The following is an 18,042-nucleotide window of genomic DNA, read 5'->3' on the forward strand; positions in this document are numbered from 1 at the left end:
TGCGCAGCAATCCCATTAAGAGAAGGGAATAGTTACAGTACTATCAACCAACATCCCCTTCCATGTACTATATTTGGCCTGGTCTTAAATTCGGTCAACATAGCTACATCAGTCAGGGGTGTGAAAAAGCCACACGCCCCCGAGTGACATAACTATGCTGCCCTAACTCTCTGTGTAGATGTAGCTATGTCGATGGAAGAATGTTTCCATCATAGGTAGCTACCATTGTTCAGAGAGGTGTTATTCTTACACTAATGCATAGGCTGCCTCTATACAACAAGGTTATGCCAGCATAGCTATGGCGCTGGCAGATCCTTAGCCATGTAGCTTCAATGGCTATGCTAATTCACACCAGGATCTGGACCGCTAACTGCAATTTAAAGAAGCCTGACCACACTCAAAACACCCAACCAGCAGTAGAGAAACTGCAGCACTGTGTCTGCTATGGCAAAACCTCCTGAAACAATCCAAGTGTGCTGCTCCCGTCTCCTAGGAAGCCACGTCGTAGAGCTACGGCTAAAAAGATAAAACCCTCTACTGAACAGATTGCTTGATCTTCAGATTGTCAGAAATTTGTATTTCAAAAATCAAGACAACCACTGAAGTTCTGGAACACTAATGGAGCGAGATCTACTAATCCTCTGCCTGTTTTATTTGTCATCATAAAAACTTCATGCATGTTTATTTCTTATTATTATTCAACAGTGCACCCCAGAATCTGTTAGCAAATACAAAATGAACTAATAATAATGCTGGCAGAACAAAGCTTTCCTTCTGGATGTCTCATGCCTGAGATTGCACTCACCTGGTGCTCCTGTGTACATGATGGAAAACACATTAATTGCTATTGTAGCAGCATAGAACACTGGAAGTGCGCGAAGACCATTGGGTACAGGGTCTTCCTGCATAATAATGAGAAAAGAGGAAAAGTTACATGGGTTAGTTGTGTAGACAAGCACTAGGACTGGCAAAAGTTGAGAAAAAAATATCACCCACCCCCACTATCAGGTGGATGGATCTTCTGGCTTTTACCCCCTACTTCCAACCACTGTGTTCTCTACTCTCTAGTCCACTAATCCTGGGCAGATGCTGGAGAGAAGATTTAGGCCTGTGTGACTATTCATAAAACTTAAATTCATAACAGTGGTGTCTCCAGTCACAAATAGGGTAGCAGCTTGGGGAAGAAGGTCACCATAGCAGTTCGATGGCGAGTAATTTAAAAATATGGGAGGCAGCATTGTCTCATGGATGGGGTGCTGGACTGCAGTCAAGAGACCTAAATTCTCTTCCTGGCTCCACCAGTGACCTGTTGAACGGTCTTGGGCAAGTCACTTCATCCTTCTCTGTCTCTGTTTACCCTCCTCCCACTTCTTTACCTCTCTTGGCTATTTATACTCTAAGTTCTTTGGGGTAAGAACTCTCTCTCACTGTGTGTTTGTACAGCACCTAGCTCCATAGGGCCCTGATCTTGGTGGGGCCTCTAGGTACTACTGGTATTACTACGAGGACCTAGTCAGGGATTTCTAAAAACATATTCTAACATCTCTATTTAAAATCAAGCGTACATTGATTTTTTCCCCTTTGCTGACAAACATTTCTGCATGTGTTAAATGGGTAACTGTATTAAATCAATATAGCACATTGACAGTAACATGTATAAACGTAGCACAAATGAGTACAATGGTGGAAATTCATATATATCCTTATGTGCATCAACAAACCATGCTGCTCAGTGTAAAGAACTGTTATTTACCCTACAGTTACAGTTCTTTGAGATGTTGTAGTCATGGGGATCCCACTGTAGTTCTGCATGTGCCTCATGTGCACAAGCCCTGAGTTTCACTGAATAGCAGGATCTGTCAGGCTGTTCACGTACCCTGTGCCGCCGCATGCGAGGGCATAATGGGCAGGGCAGCCGCGACTATCCCTCAGTTCCTTTGGCAGCTGAGGATAAGTCATAAGCTCCACACTGATCACAACATCTCAAAGATCCACAGTTACTGTCAGGTAAGTAGCCATTCTCTCTTTGAGAATGGATTAGTGTAGATCCCACTATAGGTGAGCAGCAAGCAGTGTCTACTCTGGATGATAGGAGGGAGGCGTTTCAGCTGTATCAGTCGAACAATGGTAGCAGTACTGCTCTCCTGAGCTTGGCACCTCACCTGGCTGTCCTGTCAAAAGCATCATGTTTAACAGAAGTCCATGGGTTGCCTGCAGCCTTGTAGATCTCAGGGATTGGAGTGTCCCTGTAGTAGGCAGAAGATGCTGCCTGTGCACTGATATTCAGAGGGAGAGACTTGCCAGTCAACTGACCGAAGGTGGAAACATATATTGTGATCCATTTGGAGGTTCTCTATCACTAGATGGCCTGGCCTTTGTTGGGAGCCAGAAACAGCCACAAAGTGAGGGGGGAGGCAGCCAGAAAGGGTTGGGGCTATTAAGAAAATAGAGCAAAGTTCTAGACACATCCAGAGTATGCAGCTTCTTGTCTGCTGACATCTCATGGAGCTTCTCAATGAGGGTAGAGCACTGTCTATCTGCTTGCTAAACAGCTCTGCAAGTTCTCAGCCATGGCCTGCATCTCTCTTGGTATGGTATGCCCACCCAGTACCTGGAGCCAGAGTGTTCCATGCATGGTTACTACAGCGGCTACAGATTTGGCCATGGTGTCAAAGGTATCCATCATTGTTTACAAGATCACTTTGGTCACCAGTTGACCATCTTAATACATAGATGGTGGGCCCCAGGAACCCCAACGGGGCAGCAATGGAATACCATGTGAATACAGCTGGCTCTTTGGGTGCTGGCCAATGCCAGTTCTGGCAAGGCTGGTGGCAACTGAGCCTTGCAGGTGAAGCTGGCAGGTCTTTCCATGGCAGCGACCACTGAGGGATAGGAACACCCAATGTCTGGTCAGTACATGTGACTCTCCGAGGCAGAAGATATGCTTGCTGGGTCCATCTCGCTGTGGAATTAAACCATCACAGGATGGACAGGGTTTGAAGCCTGCAGATTTTGAGTTCATCATGCTAAGTAATCTTGTATGGCAGAGGGAGGAAATGTGGGGTAGGAGAGGAGAACGAGGGGGTGGGGCTGGGCTACTCAACAATACTCAGTCCAGATGAGTTGCTATAGATCATGGCGGTTGTTTGTTGAAGAAGCAGAAGAGTTCTGACTGTTTGTAGGAGGTTTAGCCAAAGTTTAGAATTAGTGGGTTGGACATTCACCAGTTCCATCTCACCGCCAAAGCCAAGGGAACTGGGGGGGGAGGGTTGTGACCTTCCCACCTTTTATACCCTCATACAAGAGCATGAAGAAGCAGAGGGTGCATGCACGGCCCTGACAGACACTGCTATACAAAAACACTATGGTCTCACACCTGAGGCGCTTGCTCACCAAACAGTGGGAACCATGCTGATACGTATTCGAAGAACTACTGCATTACATACACAGCTGTACAAGTCGTGACCCATGTGTATCTAATGTTGTACAAAAAATTGTACGTTACTATTTGCGACATACGGAGTCATGTAATTCATACACACAAGTGGGCTGAGTTTTAAGTTGCATGCTCAGCCTAAACTATGACTTTTCCACAAGTTTTGAGTGCTTAGATATATGGCTTTTACGTTGCTCTAGGTAGGTTTTTTGCATTTCGTTTCACAGGGTTAAAAAGGGAGGGGGTGAGGGAGACCATCTTGCTGACATGTCCCATGAAAGGAAGGACATGCTTTAATCCCAAAGTTCTCCATACTCCACACAAATGTGACATCCCTTCACTTTATTGTTGACATTTGTTTATATTAGGAATAAAGAATGAAGAAGCTGAGGTTATTAAAGGGCTATTTATGCCAAAGGAATAAATACCGCATCTATTTAAATTTCCTGAATGAGTGTTTCTTTTGTGCTCATCATTTTGGGTCTCTGTCACACTGCGTCCCACATTTGGGCCTCAGCAGATTGGGAGGTTAGAGAGAGACAGGAAATAATAATAAAGGGGCATCTGACTTCACGCTTTGCTGGTTTGCAAACAAATGCAGACAGAGCTTGCAAATTCCAATATGTGGAACTATTTAATTTATTGCTTCCTGAATGGTGCTGCCCTCACCTCAGCTGGAGCCCCTCAGCTGCCATCGACTGTGGCCTCCTGGGTATCCACGATAACATACACCTCAATCTTTCTTTGACTTCTGGTGTACTAGGCAACCAGAGTTTGGAATTTCACATCTATTAAATACCTGTTAAACTCTGCTTTGCTACTTGGCACTAGCTAATTCACTCCTGTGAAATAAAGGTTACGCTAGTACAGTCCTGGGTAAACAGCATTATGAGCGTTTGCTGTCATTGGAGAAAGCCATTTTCAGGGAGATGTGCTGATAACGCAGCCCTCCCAATATGCCATGTCCCAGTAAAGGAGTGTATATTAAAATATATGCTGTACATTTACATAGCACCCTTTTAACTCCATGGAAATGTCAACAACCAAATGGTACACAGCCTACAACACAGCAGTCATGACCTCCATGCACTAGAATGGAGAGTTGCTTACCTTGTTTAAAATTAAGAATCTAATCAGAACAAACAGCACTCCAGACATCAAACCAGATAATAGGGGGGAAATAAACCAAGAGGCAACTGAGGAAAAAAAAAAAGATACAATATCCAATAAGTGGTAACATCCCATGTAATTAAGGAAGTTCTGTATTTGTCAAATAGGAAAATAACCAATGGACAATGTTTATGCTGATTCTTCTTGCACAGCTGGCATTGAGATTATATAGCTTGGGTGCTCTCACAGGAGTCCCAAAGTATTCAGCACTGGTTTGTGTCAGCTCCCATTGAAGTTGATGGGAGTTTTACGAATATGAAGCACTTTTGAAAATTCCACACAAGGGTTTTCCAGAATAATGCTGCAATTACAGTAACTGTGCCACACACAAGAATTTCCCCCTGCCCGAACACTATTGGAATAAGAATCCTGATCTTTGATTAATCTTTATGGCCCTGAATCCTGAAAGCTGCTCTGTGTGAGCCGACTCCTGTTCCCATTTGGAGCCCCACTGAATTCAATGGGTCTCCATGCAGGCAGCAGGATCTGCCTGCTAGGGGCAGCTCACAGGATCAGGGCCAAGATTTACGAAGCATTGCAACAAGTTACAGAATATACTGTTGTGGGTGGAGTTCTGTCTAGGTTTTTACTAGACTTTTACTAAACTTTTTACAATTGTCAAAGGTGCTCAGAGCTGACCTTGCTCTTCTTTCACTGCAGTCAGTGGTACACCTCCCACTGCCTTCACTCAGACCAGAGTTAAGCCAGTGCTGCATGCTTTTGAAAATCCCACCCAAGAGGTCTTATGGTCTGAAATGTGGTTTTAAGAACAGATTGATCGGTTTAAAAGGTTCACACACACTGATGTTTCAAGCTTGCCTTTCAGCTACTTTCCCTTCAAAACATCAGAACAGAACTTTTAAAACAAAGCAGTTTCAATTGGTCAAATGCCCTGGTGATATGCTAGTACCGTCTCCATAAAAAACAACCTAGAGTGTGACTTGGACTATGTGCCCATGCAGGATAGTAAGACTCCCCTTAAACTCCTACAGGGGCTACCCTAGATCTTGGGACAAGGTGTGCAAGAGTAAGTGGGTGCTGCATGAGTGTTTACTCCCTCCTTGGAGCAGGGATGCATAGGGAAATGGGGCAGACCTTGGTGCCACCCCTCATTTGCTGGCCAGCACAGCTGAGCCTGTGTGTGTGTGAGGGGAGAAGAGAGGAAAATGTCATAATTTGCTGCTGACATAAGTCACCTCCAAAAGTACTACCCCGTGGGAATTAGCAGAGGAGAAACAGTCAACCCAAGGAATGTCTCTGAGGGACAAAGTCTCCTAAAGCTACTCCTGGAACAGTGCAGTTTACACCCCACCCTTTGCTCAGGGCTGTGCCTCAAGTCACTATCTAGCCTTTAGTGAACATGACACACACGTGCCCTCCGAACAACAGGATTTAAGAGGGAAACAAATTAAATACAGTACAGCAAAATCAGGAAAGTGTATTTCTGTAAAAACTTTTGCAGTCGGTGCTCAATTTTCCACATACCCTCACGCATAAAAGGAAATGTCAATTACCAATCTTGACAAGCTGTATCCATTGAACACCCTGTGTACCAATTGCAACAAGCGAGAATCCAATTGTGGCACCCACAATGCAATGGGTCCCAGATACTGGGAGTTTCAAGAAAGATGCAATCAACTGCCAAACAGCAGAACCTAGAGGGTGAAGAGGAAAAAAACCAGATATAAACAATGATAATAGCACCAACAATAACATCAATGTACTGCATAGCTTCCTCAACCACATGCTCACATTCCTCTCCCAGAGCTGCCTACTCCCTGCACCCACAACAGAGACTTGAACAAAACATTCTTTATGTTGTTCAGTCAGCCTTTAGAAGGATGTATTGACATAGCTTAACTAGTGGCTTTGAACATCTTATGATTCTGTATTACCAACAGCACTTCTGGACAAGTCAAAGATGTACAACTTACAGAGCAGGTTTATCTTTATTTCATCTGTCCTGTTGTCTAGTTCAGGCCTGACATTAAATGTCCAAATCTGCTATGGTTGGAAATGAAAAATCAAGGACTCCCCGGCATGCGAGTGTCTCTCCCCACGACATATCATCACCTATTGCCCAATTTATAAATATGAAGGAGGCACCACTGCAGTAAATTCTGCCACTCCTGATGTAGCCATCTGGCTCAATCAACTTCAGGTGAAATTATAGTTGCTGCATTACACTAGTCATACGAAAGAGAAGTTGTTCATGCTAATTTGATACTGGGTTGGCACAGAAGTGCTTTACTGCAGTTGTGCTGCTTTTAGATAGCTTTTAACCTTTATGTCCCATTTGATCAGTTTGTGAATATAGTCAGAGCTGAACTAATTCTGTAACAAGCATAGAAGTGGCTGCTGTGAAAAAAATCACTTTCGGTGACAATTGCTGAAACCCTCAGGCATACAGGGCAGAGACACATGGAAGGTTTGACTAATAAGCTGTGGAGGTTCTTAGTCTCAAATGTTGCTGGAGCAAGTCCAGTTACTTTGCAGCATAACATTGTGATGCATTTTGGGTGTTCTGTGAAGGTGACTCTTGGAGGACAGCAATGGGTGCAATGCCCTTTCAACAACTCTGACTCCCAGGGCATGAAGCAACACAAAGTTGCTCCAAAGAGGCTGGGTATCCCAGCCTAGGTAGGGACAGCAATGCTTTTGCTGGGTGAGGAGTGGTAAGGCAAGAAAAAGAAAAATCAGAGAAGGAACAAGATTCACAATCAAGCAAATGACTTGAGCAGTGCATGAAGGGAACACTATTGCTAGTTGGTCAAGGTCTTAACACCAGGCAAAATTCCAGCTTCATTGCTCCCTGGACTGGCAAGTTGTCACGCTCAGTTCAGAAGGCAATAAGTACATCCCATTCATTTGGGCTCATTGCTCAATTCACCAAGAAGCTTTGGTGGTCAAGGGGATGTTAGTGGAAATGAAAAAAGGTAGTTGAGGTTGTAAACTTTAATAAAGATAAGCCCACCAGTAAACACCTCTTTGCTATTTTATGTGAAGAAAAGGGCATTCAACACCGGCTGCTCCTCTTCTACAATGATGTTAGTTAGCTTTCAAATGGCAAAGTTTAGCATCACTGGATATTGTTCAGAGAAGACAAGGATTTTCCTTATTGAATATGGCTCTGCCCTGGCTGAAGATTTTACTGATCAGCAGTGGTTTTCTCTGAACACTTCTGTTCAGGGCAAAGGATGACATTGGTTCTCAACCTGAGGGTTGGACAGGTGTCAGGAAGAGTGGCCACCATACCTTTTGCGTGTTGCTAAACGGGCAGAGGGTCTGAGTGCAGTTCAGGTATGGGAAAGGTTGAGAACCACTGCAACAGAGAATTAGAGGAAGAAGACAGTGGGAATAAAATGCATACTCAAGAGGAAAGGAAAGAAGTTGAAGAGACAAATGGGGTTGAGGGAGAGGGTTTTTAGCTTTTGGAAAACCAAAGTATGCCGAGAGAGATGGTAGAGGGTGGGGAATGAGAAAGGGAGTAAGAAAGGGGTGAAGAGGATACATCAACAGGTTATACCATGACAGTAAGAGATGTCCCAGAGTTCAAGACTGAGATTAGAGAGGAAAGAATACTGGTCAGGGGCCATTGGATGGTGGCCCAGCAGGATGCTTTATCCCCAGCCTAACTGAATTCCTTATGCAACTGGGATGCCACTGGCAGATAAAAATACAGTTGTCACAGCATCCCGTCTTTCTCACGAGGTGATGGTGGTCTAGCTGCGGCACTCCAGGAGGCTCTGTTGAGTCGAAATCAGAGCAAGCCACAATCTGTGTGGAAAATAAAGTTCAGTTCTTCCTGGAGGCAAATGGTAAGACCATAAAACAGGCCTATCTCCCAGGTTTGACCCCTAGGAACAGACAGGTTGTTTCTCTTAAAGCTATAATTATTGAAGCTAAAGAGTCAGGTTGCCTGATCTGCTGCAGGCAATTGAGGTCACAACATGGGCATATCTCCAAATGCTGGGCTCAGCAATCTCCTTATGGCTGCAATCCCTTTGGCTCACTTTCTCACAAGCCCCTGCTAACTTTGGCTTTTCAACCACTGGCCTTCTTGATCCAGATTTTATACCCAGAACGGAATTGTTGTTTTCTCTGGTGGCTATAGGATGAAATAAACCTTCCCTAAGTGGGTAGGGCTGCCTCTTGGACTGGGCAGCTCTCCTTAGTCAAAGTGGTCATGTGCTTCATATTAGGAATCTGATAGTAACAGGTCTATTGCTCAATAGCATGGAGACCAGGGTGGCTTGATGTGTCCTTTGCTACTTATCACTTGTAGGAGCTGAGGAACCCCTTAGGCAGGTCATATGGACAAACAGGAAGATCCCTGCCTTTTTCTGGCAGGCCAAGGAACTTCTGGTCCCAGAGTGGATGCTCTGTCACCAGTGGAAAGCAGAGGTCCTTTGCCATCCCTCTCCCTTCAAGCTAACAGGCAAGGTGCGTCAGATCTAAGTGAGGACAGAATCTAGACTGGCCTAGATGGTGGCAGTTTCTAATCCTCTCTTCAGTGAAGGGGAACATGGCCATGGACCAGTGGCCCTTAAGACAGAAATGCCTCTATTGGAGGGGGTCTTCCTGGCTGCTGTACTGATGTCCTACCATGATGGGAACTGAGAAAACTCAGAACTGCAGCACTACTGCCAATTGTTTTACCCTGCGGAACAGGACTGAGGACACTGCAAAAAGGACAGCGCCTACCAAGGTATTATTCATGAGGCCATTCAAAGTTGTTTGGCTATACAAGTTGGGGCCATGGAGCAAGGTCCCCTGGTGGGAACCACAGTTATAGCTTCCACTCGTCCAAAACCCCTGATGTCATAGCAGACATCCCAAAGGGAGGTAGCTGCCAAGTATAGGGAAGAGACACCTGTGCTGAGGATAGTTCCTCCCCCACTGTTTTCAGCCGAAAGTCTCTGTAGGCAATTCTGAACCATGACTGGGTAATACCTACAGATGGTTCTCTCAACAGTTGCCCTTGAACAGTCAAACTGGATGCTGTTTTAAGGGCCACTTCTGCTTTGCAGCACACTCAGTCCTGGGGGAATCTAGCCCCCTGACAGGCAGGATGGTTACCCTGGGCATCCTGAAACATCCATCCACCTAAGGAGACAGGAACTTATTTTTTCAGAAGAAAAATAACACAACCCACAAACCCCTCAACTGTGAAATAGCCCATGTGAATGAAGAGTTTTTCTGCCAAGATGGGATATCAAGAACCTACTCTCTTGTCAGGATATCCAGTGAACAGGGAACGTCTGAGACTTTCATGTGGCATACTAAGAGAGAGGTCAACCTCACCTATTCATCTGACAGGTAGAGGTGAGGCAAAATTTGATAAAAGGGTTGCTTTTCTTAAACTCAGTCATATCTGAGACAGACACCTGCCAAAAGAGGGGCCAAGAAGCCCCCTGCAGACAAGCTTGTCTAAACCAGCAGATCTCTCTCCAAGACAGCCTCTCCAACAGAACGCCATGTGAGTCGACAAATGTAACAAGAGACGCACATTTGACGTTTTGTTTGTATGTGGTCGGTCTATATTTGTGTAGCAGTCTTGCTTCACTAGACTGTGTAAGCAGTTTGAGATAGGAAGTACTCTGACTACATGTTTGTTCAGCACCTAGGCACAATGGCACCCTAAATCTGATTTGGACGTCAGAGTGCCACTGGAATACAAGTAAATAATAATTTGCAGAGGAGCTCTCTGATCTAGTACCAAGGAGTCATGCCAAAAGAATCACACACAAATATCTAAACTCAAAGAACCTCATTAAGGCAGACACAAAGCCAGCTAAGCCCACCCCCTTTATATGGAGATACTTTAAAGCATTGTTTGCTCATCTCCATCTGCTGGTGAAAGCCCATTGTGTAGGCTGGCATTGGTAATGTTAGGAGAAGAGGGGCATTGTTTCCAAAATCCTTTTAGATTTGTCACAAGCCAGGAACACAGAATATTAGCAATAACTCTACCAAATCTCCCTGGCACTCCTATTTCCTCTCTGCCCCTCTATAGTTCCTCTAAAATAGGGGTCCAAAACTGGGTACAAGGGCCCAGCAACCTTATTGGACTGGGACTCTTGGCCCAGGCATCTCTCAATAGTGGCCATTGTAGACTCCTGGATTAGTTTCACCTCAAGTTAATTTCTCTTGGGAAAATTTTGCAATAAGAGAGAATACGTAGGATCGTCCCCTGTGGTGAATATACACCTGCCATCAGAAGAGCCTTCTCTGTGTACAAACTGGAGCCACCACCACTCTGATCCGTTACCTGCTTCCAGCTAAGTGGCTTGAACTGTCTCTGAGATGAGTGAGGGTTGGCGCACTGACAGATGTTCATTGGGCTCTGACAGGGGCCGCACTAGAGCCCTGAACTCTGCATCCGGACTAAACCTTCCTGTGCCAGGGAGCACCAGCCGTAGCACTCCTGCTGCCCTGAGAGATCCTACCTCTCCTGACACATTGCAGCCAGTACTGAGCGCTTTGCAGAGGCCCCTGAATGACCGGGCCAGGTCTCTTAGCATGTATTGTTACCCAGAATCCCCGTCTCTCCTCCCCTTCTAGTAGCAGGGAAACTCTGGAGGCCTGGACACAGAGCCCCTGGACGTGGGGGGCTGTGACAGAAGCAGAGAGGAAGCTTCTCAGTCTCTTGTGTGGCGGCTCCACTTGACCAAATAAGCTGGTGCTCAGCACCACTGACACAAAGCAGTCAGGTTGTAAGTGTGTAGAGGAGCCAGGGCTTGAAGGAATCCCCTGCTTCCAGGGTGACAGTGCCAGATGCTCTGGAAGGGAAGCTGTCCTGCTGGGCTTGTCAGAGGGCAGCTGGGTGTGTACAGATGCATTCCAGTCCTGGAACTCTGGGGTCTTGGCTGATTCAAATTTCCTGCTCTGAGGATTTACAGGAACCTCTCAAGAGTGTCTCACAAGAGGGCTCTCAGGCCTTCAGAGTTCACGGGGTGACATGCTGAAAAGATTATGCACCAGACTAGGCTCCTGAAGTGCTGAAACAGAGCACTATGAAGAGGTTGCGGAGCACCAGAACAAGAGAATCAATGGATGAGAGCGAGGAGAGGGAAGATGTGAAGTGGCAGAGCAAACATTGGTGGACTGAAAGCTACAGAAGGGCTGGATGAAGTGGCAACGGATAAGGGACAGGTGGCTGATGCTGAGGAGACATGGTGGCCAGAATTGAAAGACCAGAGGGAGCTTGTGCTTTATGAAGACGAGAGAGTGACTGTTTTGACAAGCAGACGAGTTGATCTAGGGTTCAAGATCAAACAAGGCAGAGAGAACAATGAGGCGGGCAGCCAAGGGCAGGCAAAGGACATCAGCATGGAAGTTGAAGGATTGTGAGGAGAGAGAAAGCCAGGAGTCACAAAAGAAGGTGGATGGAGGGGCTGCGTGGGCAGCAGATAATAGTAACAAGAGTAGGAGACGAGAGACAAGTCAGACTGAGAATTGCTCAAAAAGAGGACAGGAGGTGCTGAAAGTGACCGGAGAGAGAAGAGAAGCCCAGTACCCCAACGTGATTTTTGGGAATGACTCAGAATGGGGGACAAAACTCTCAGAACCCTTCTGAGGATGGGGACTGAAATTGCATTATACCAATGTCCATTGCTAGGACAATTATCATCTGAGTGAGCACCACCTCGTCAATATTACCTTTATTAGAAACAGCGACAGACTGTCCAAACTGACAAATTTAACTTCGACCAACAAACTTGATGGTAGAATCCAAGGTGCCCTGATGAAAATGCTTTAGACAGGTTTAAACAAGGATTTATCACTTCAGATCAGCTATTTCATGATCAAACTTCCTTCTCACAGAGATCAAGCTATTCAGTCTCAGAGTGATCCATTGGCACTGCATATAGCTCCATTTAGAAGTCAACTAGTAAAACTAATCTCTCCTGGGACTCTGTCCCAAAGCAACTGGCACTCCTACCCCTTTTGGAAACCCTAGCTGAAACAAGGAGCACCTGCTGTGTAATTTATAGGTTTCTGTTGTCCTATTCTAAAATAAGAATAGATGAACTTAGAAACGTTTGAGGCCAGCACGTGGGATATGCTGTGAATGAGAAGACTTGGTAGGATCTGTAAAAAGGTCAGATAGGCCAACCAGATATAAAATTGTAAATTATGCTGCAATTTTTTTTTTTTTTAATAAATAGAATCTACTTGGTTCCATCCCTGATAGGTCACAAAAATCACATGCAACAAAACCAAAGCTGTGCTGGAATTGTGGCAAGTTTGCTAGTGAACGTACAAGGTCTGATACCATCCCTTATTTTATCATCCCCAGCCAGCAGAAGGTTGGTGAGCTAGAGAGAAAGTAAGCGGGGGTTCCAGAGATGATATTAGATGGCAAGAGCCAAGGAAGAAAGATAACCTGGAGATACTTAAGGAAGGAGATTGGGGACCAGAGCGAAATATAATTTGGGCGAGGGCAGAATTAGCTTTTAGAGCCTATAAAACCCAAAGTCACAAAGGCCCCCGATTGTCTGAACCTGTGGAGCTGAAAAGCTTGTCTCTCTCACCAACGTAAGTTGATCCAATAAAAGATATTACCTCACTCACCTTGTCTCTCTAATACCCTGGGAACAACATGGCTAAACAACCACTACAAACATTCAGACCAACGTGCAACTGGTGGGTAAATGCTATGAGTATGGCTGCTGCAAGTTCCCCATCCTGCCTGGGGATATTGTGACAATTGGTTGATGCAATACATGTAAAATTCACCAAAATGACCTCCCCAAAGCCTAATGGTTCCCAAACCTCTAGTTTGCTGATGTTTTAAATGTTGGCAATTACGCACAGCCACAAGCTAAGTAGCAGAGCTCCACTGCTGTTGCTCGTTATATAAAGAGAGTTAAGTTTAGGTGTGCCCTGAAGAATCATTACATTGACCTTCCTCAAATTACTAAAGCAGGCTCTGTGCACAAAAGTGTGATCATGGTAGGTAAGAATCTGCTTCACGTATGGAGGGGGAGCAAATTTGTTTCCCAAGTCTGCCCAAAGAAAAAGGAGAAAAACAAAAGGAGAAAAACGATCTGATTAAAAGGCAGAGAGAAAAAACACAAAAGAGAAAAAGCAATTGGTATGGATAAGAAAGAAAGAAAATTTGGAGAGAGGATCAAGGAAAAGGAAAGAGAAACAGCATTTGCAGTCAGTGAACTTTTATTTCATTAACTCAGAGATTTAAAATGTGGAATTTTTTCTTAAAGCCATCACTGGAGAACAGGAATGCAACAGGTCACCAAGTTCAGACTGGCTTATATAAATGTCTGTGCAAACGAGCTGTTCTCTGAGCCTGGCCAGTTGGCTTTGCAGCCAGTATTCAATGCTTACAAATTTGGCCACCCCTGCCGGGACTACGGGTTCACAGGACTGGGGTGTCAGATACAAATGAGGAAATTGAAGACTTACTTGCTGCTAAAAGAGATTATGCTTATTAAGAATTTACGGTGAGAAGATATATGTCACTTAAACTTCAAAGCAGGGTTTGCTGCACCCAAGCAAGCAGCAGTTTAAATTCATGTAGCTACGTCAGTGCTAAAAGCCCCAGCGTAAGCAAGTCTAAGTATACAGTGTAGAGGCACTAGAAAACCTAGAAAAAGGCACTATCCTAGATCTATAGAGAGACAGCATCTGAGGAGGATTTATTGGACAAGAAGTCAGGCACTGGGCGGAGATATTATTATACTCTTCTTCACAGAATTTGGCATCGTCTCCCCCAGTAGTAGTCATGTAAAGAGTAACAGTAAGGGAGGGGCATCCCATGTAACTGACTCCTATCCTTCTTGGCTAGTGAAAGAAAGCAAAGAGCTTCTGGGACCCCAGCTAACAGAAAATGCCATCACCCCTTTTGAAGAGGTATCCTGAATTCCCACCCTAACACACACAACCTTCTCACAGTATTAGAGAAACCAGCACTCGACACTCAGAGTGAAGCCCCTCACAAAGTGTGTTCTGGAGGAAAGTAGAGAGACAAACAGCTGTGTTAGGCTTTTGTGCAACAGACACTCAGCTGGCAGACACTGTATACAAACTGTAGGGAGATTAGAGGAATTAGACAGAAACGCATGAGTGGGTGTAGAAGGGAAGGATGCCTGAGAGGTGGGGAGGGGAGAGAGATTCAAAGGGGAGGAACTCCTGTGTGTGCTGGGTGGGGTGGAAATTTTCATTTAAAAATAAGATTATATACCCACATAATCAGATGACTCCAGCAGCTGGGGCTTTAAGAAAAACATTGCAAGACTGTAGAATGGTTGTAGAGAAAATGTAGGGGGCAAGACAGGGGTGACCTCACCAACCCCTTTTTAATTCTGTTTTTTACATTGAAAATTCTCCCTCTGGCTCTCCCCAACTTTATAAAAATGTGGTTGCATCTATGTTTAATGCTGTCCCTTCTTATCACACATCTCCAAAGTTCAAAACACTTGCATAGAAATGAAGAATATGGTCTGGGACTTGTTTCATTTCCCTCTGAACATAGTATTTAATCTAGCCAAGGCTTAGATTAACAGCAAACAAAAGGTATGCAAGTAGACAGAAAAAATAAACACATTTTAGTTTTATGAGGGACTATGAATTAGAAGGATTAAAATTACATGAAGTGGGTGACACTCTAATCTATTCCTTTTAATGTTATTATGGCCCTAGAACAAGTACATGGTTAATTATAATCAGTCATGTGGTCAGTGAAGAGTCTAAGTGAATACATTTTAATCTTCTGTTAAAATGAACAGTTTGACTAAATCCTCAGAATTGGTATTCACTATAAGCTGCCATTTCCTCAAGATCTTTTGTATGGCCATAAATGGTGTATTGTCCTATTAATACATTTTCCAAATTAAAAGTCACTTGTTCAGTACCTTTTTAGACCATTTGTTCAATCCATTTCACAAAACAAGCATTCTTTTTAAAAAAAATTAAAAGTTATGAAACATTAAAGAAATGTCAGTGATTAGAATGGAAGTAATAAAAAAAGCAAGAGACTCGTAAAAGAAGTCCAGATCTCCTTTTAAAAGAAAAAGAAAAAACAGACATGTAAGTACCGATGGCTGGAATGTCTGAACGGCATAGAAAAATGCACGATGAACGGGATTATGACTAGATGCCTGTGGTTATACAAAAATGAGAGATGGTTACTTACCAACCATTGCGCTGACTTCTCCCGCCATCAACAGATCCACAGTGCTGTTGTACAGATTAACATCAATGATGCCTTTTCTAATAGTTTCTCCTACTTTTGCTCCCAGTAATACTGAGCCAGTGGTTTCAAAAATTGAAGCCAAAATGCAGGCCTGGCGCAAAGTGACCACACCAGAGCCCACAGCAGTCCCAAAGGAATTGGCAACATCATTTGCACCGACAGAAAATGCTAAAACAAAAGCAATGATAAAACCCACAATGACCATCCACAGGTACTCATCCATTGCCATTTTTCCAAGAGTGTGCTTGGAGGTAAATGTTTCCTCTTTGCAAATATTTAAATAGACGAAGTTGGAGGGTATTGTAACGGATTTGTATAGCAGATTTCTTGTAAACAATTTGTTCTCTCTGGAAAGTGCTAGGTAGTGAACAAACTGCTAACTGCTGATTTTCAAACTACTGTCAATACTGTTCATTTGGCTGTGTTCAGTCAGCAGTGAAATGCATTCCATATTTTGCTTCAAAACTGGTACAACTGCAGTGTCCTGTCCTGTAATAGAAGAAAGATTTAAAAAGTGAAACAATCTGCAAAGCTTATAACAGTGTGTCCTTTCAGAAGTAAAGAAATTATTTAAATCCACTAATGGGATCTAATTTTGGCATGTGACAGTGCTAACCATAAAGCAAATCAGACAAGATTAAAATTAGGTCAACTCAAGAGCAATGCAAGTTTCTAGCGTTATCAGTGATGGAAAATTATACTGGGTCATTTTAAAAGGATATATTTTTAAAGTTTGGTTTTTTTACATTCTAAGCAAACAATGTGACTGGTCCTCTGAAAAATTAGATGACATTTTTTATTTCTTGCAATAAGTGGCTTATATAGAGCCAGAGCCTCATCTGATGTAAATTGGCCTTCCTCAATTAAACTATGTTAATTCACACCAGTTGCAGGTAAGGACCTGGCCCTTAATTTGGAAAACATTCAGTAAATGTTACAGAACAAGGCATCCAGATGTCCGCAAATATTTATTTATTGCTGCTTTTGTGGAGTGGGAACATTGCAGCCTTTTAGCCTTATGGTCTTCCAATCCCTGGAACATCATGTGATTTTTCAGTGTTTATTTCAGTGTACCTACATGCATAACTATACATATCCAGATCACAGACTAGACATTTAATGAAAAAGTTAAATAATAATAAATGTAAGGTTCTTTTCCTCCTAGATAAAGCTGGTTAGTTCACTGAACAGTACGATGTACTATTGGATTTATTATACTCAAATATAAATTTTTCAATGGTTCTTTTGCAGCTTTCAGAAAGTTTCTGATATCCTTTGGCTAAAGTTTTATCTTGTGCTACTTCTTCAGCTTTTCCAAACAAGAAATGTATAGAAAGGAATGGATTTCAAGAGAGAAAAATTACTCACACACAAACACAAATTACGCTATCTTCATCTCAAGCCATTAATCTTGATATTCACCTCAACAGGAGCCATTAGATGTATTTTTACAAACATTTTTTTAAAAAAAGCTTGATTGTCATCTGTGTAAGTAACCAGCAGATTTCCCCCTCTCCAGTTATCATTATGAAGGGAAGATGAAGATAAGGAGCCAGACAAAAGAAAGATTACCTACCTACCTTCCCGTAACTGGAGTTCTGTGACATGTGTGGTCCCTGTGGGCATTCTATCGTGAACATGCATGTGTTTCATGCACTTAAGACTGGAAGATTGTTACTATCAGTGCCCATTGAGCCGCACATGCACCCTGAGCCTCCTCATGCTCTGAACCAAGGGCATGAGGAGTTGCATGGCATGAGTTGTTGTGGTCCCTATAGGGAATCACTGTGGGTGTCTCATGAGCAGTGCACACTGAGGAGCAGAGTGCGAGGAACCAAACTGCACTGCAGACTACAGGATCACTGTACCAAAGGATGCATCGGCTGAAGACGCTTGTATCAGGGCATGACGCCTAGTAAAGTTACTCACAGAGTCCCACATTGTCATGCCACAGATCTTCAGGAGGTGGACACCCTAACGAGAACCCACCAAAGTATCCTGGGCTCTGGTCAAGTGGGCCCTTACGCTGTGGGTGAGAAGTCTCCACCAGCTCACAGCAAAGCAGGATGCAATCTGAGATCCATTTAGAAAGTGTCTGTCAGAAGATTGCTTCCCCTTTCATCTGCTCAGCAATGGTAACGAAGAGCCCCAGAGATTTCCTGAAGAGTCTTGTCCTTTGCAGGTAGAAAACTAAAGCTCGATGGATGTCCGGAGA

The 18,042-nt window shown here is 43.9% G+C and overlaps 1 protein-coding gene across 4 annotated transcripts in view; it reads right to left on the reverse strand.

Moving 5' to 3' along the window:
- The window catches only part of SLC20A2 (solute carrier family 20 member 2), an 81,500-nt gene that overhangs the window by 33,923 nt on the left and 29,535 nt on the right, over positions 1-18,042 (reverse strand). For all 4 annotated transcript variants that reach the window (XM_067556930.1, XM_067556929.1, XM_067556932.1 and 1 more), the window contains 4 exons: positions 15,768-16,316; positions 6,124-6,264; positions 4,550-4,635; positions 806-902 (listed from right to left, as the gene is read on the reverse strand). In XM_067556930.1, coding sequence (XP_067413031.1) covers positions 806-902; positions 4,550-4,635; positions 6,124-6,264; positions 15,768-16,056 — 613 coding nt within the window. In that variant the 5' untranslated portion in view covers positions 16,057-16,316. The remainder of the gene's footprint in view (positions 1-805; positions 903-4,549; positions 4,636-6,123; positions 6,265-15,767; positions 16,317-18,042) is intronic.

The sequence above is a fragment of the Emydura macquarii genome, unplaced genomic scaffold (genome assembly GCF_026122565.2).
Source record: "Emydura macquarii macquarii isolate MOO-44397 ecotype Brisbane River unplaced genomic scaffold, CSIRO-AGI_Emac_v2 contig_1790, whole genome shotgun sequence".
NCBI lineage: Eukaryota > Metazoa > Chordata > Testudines > Chelidae > Emydura > Emydura macquarii.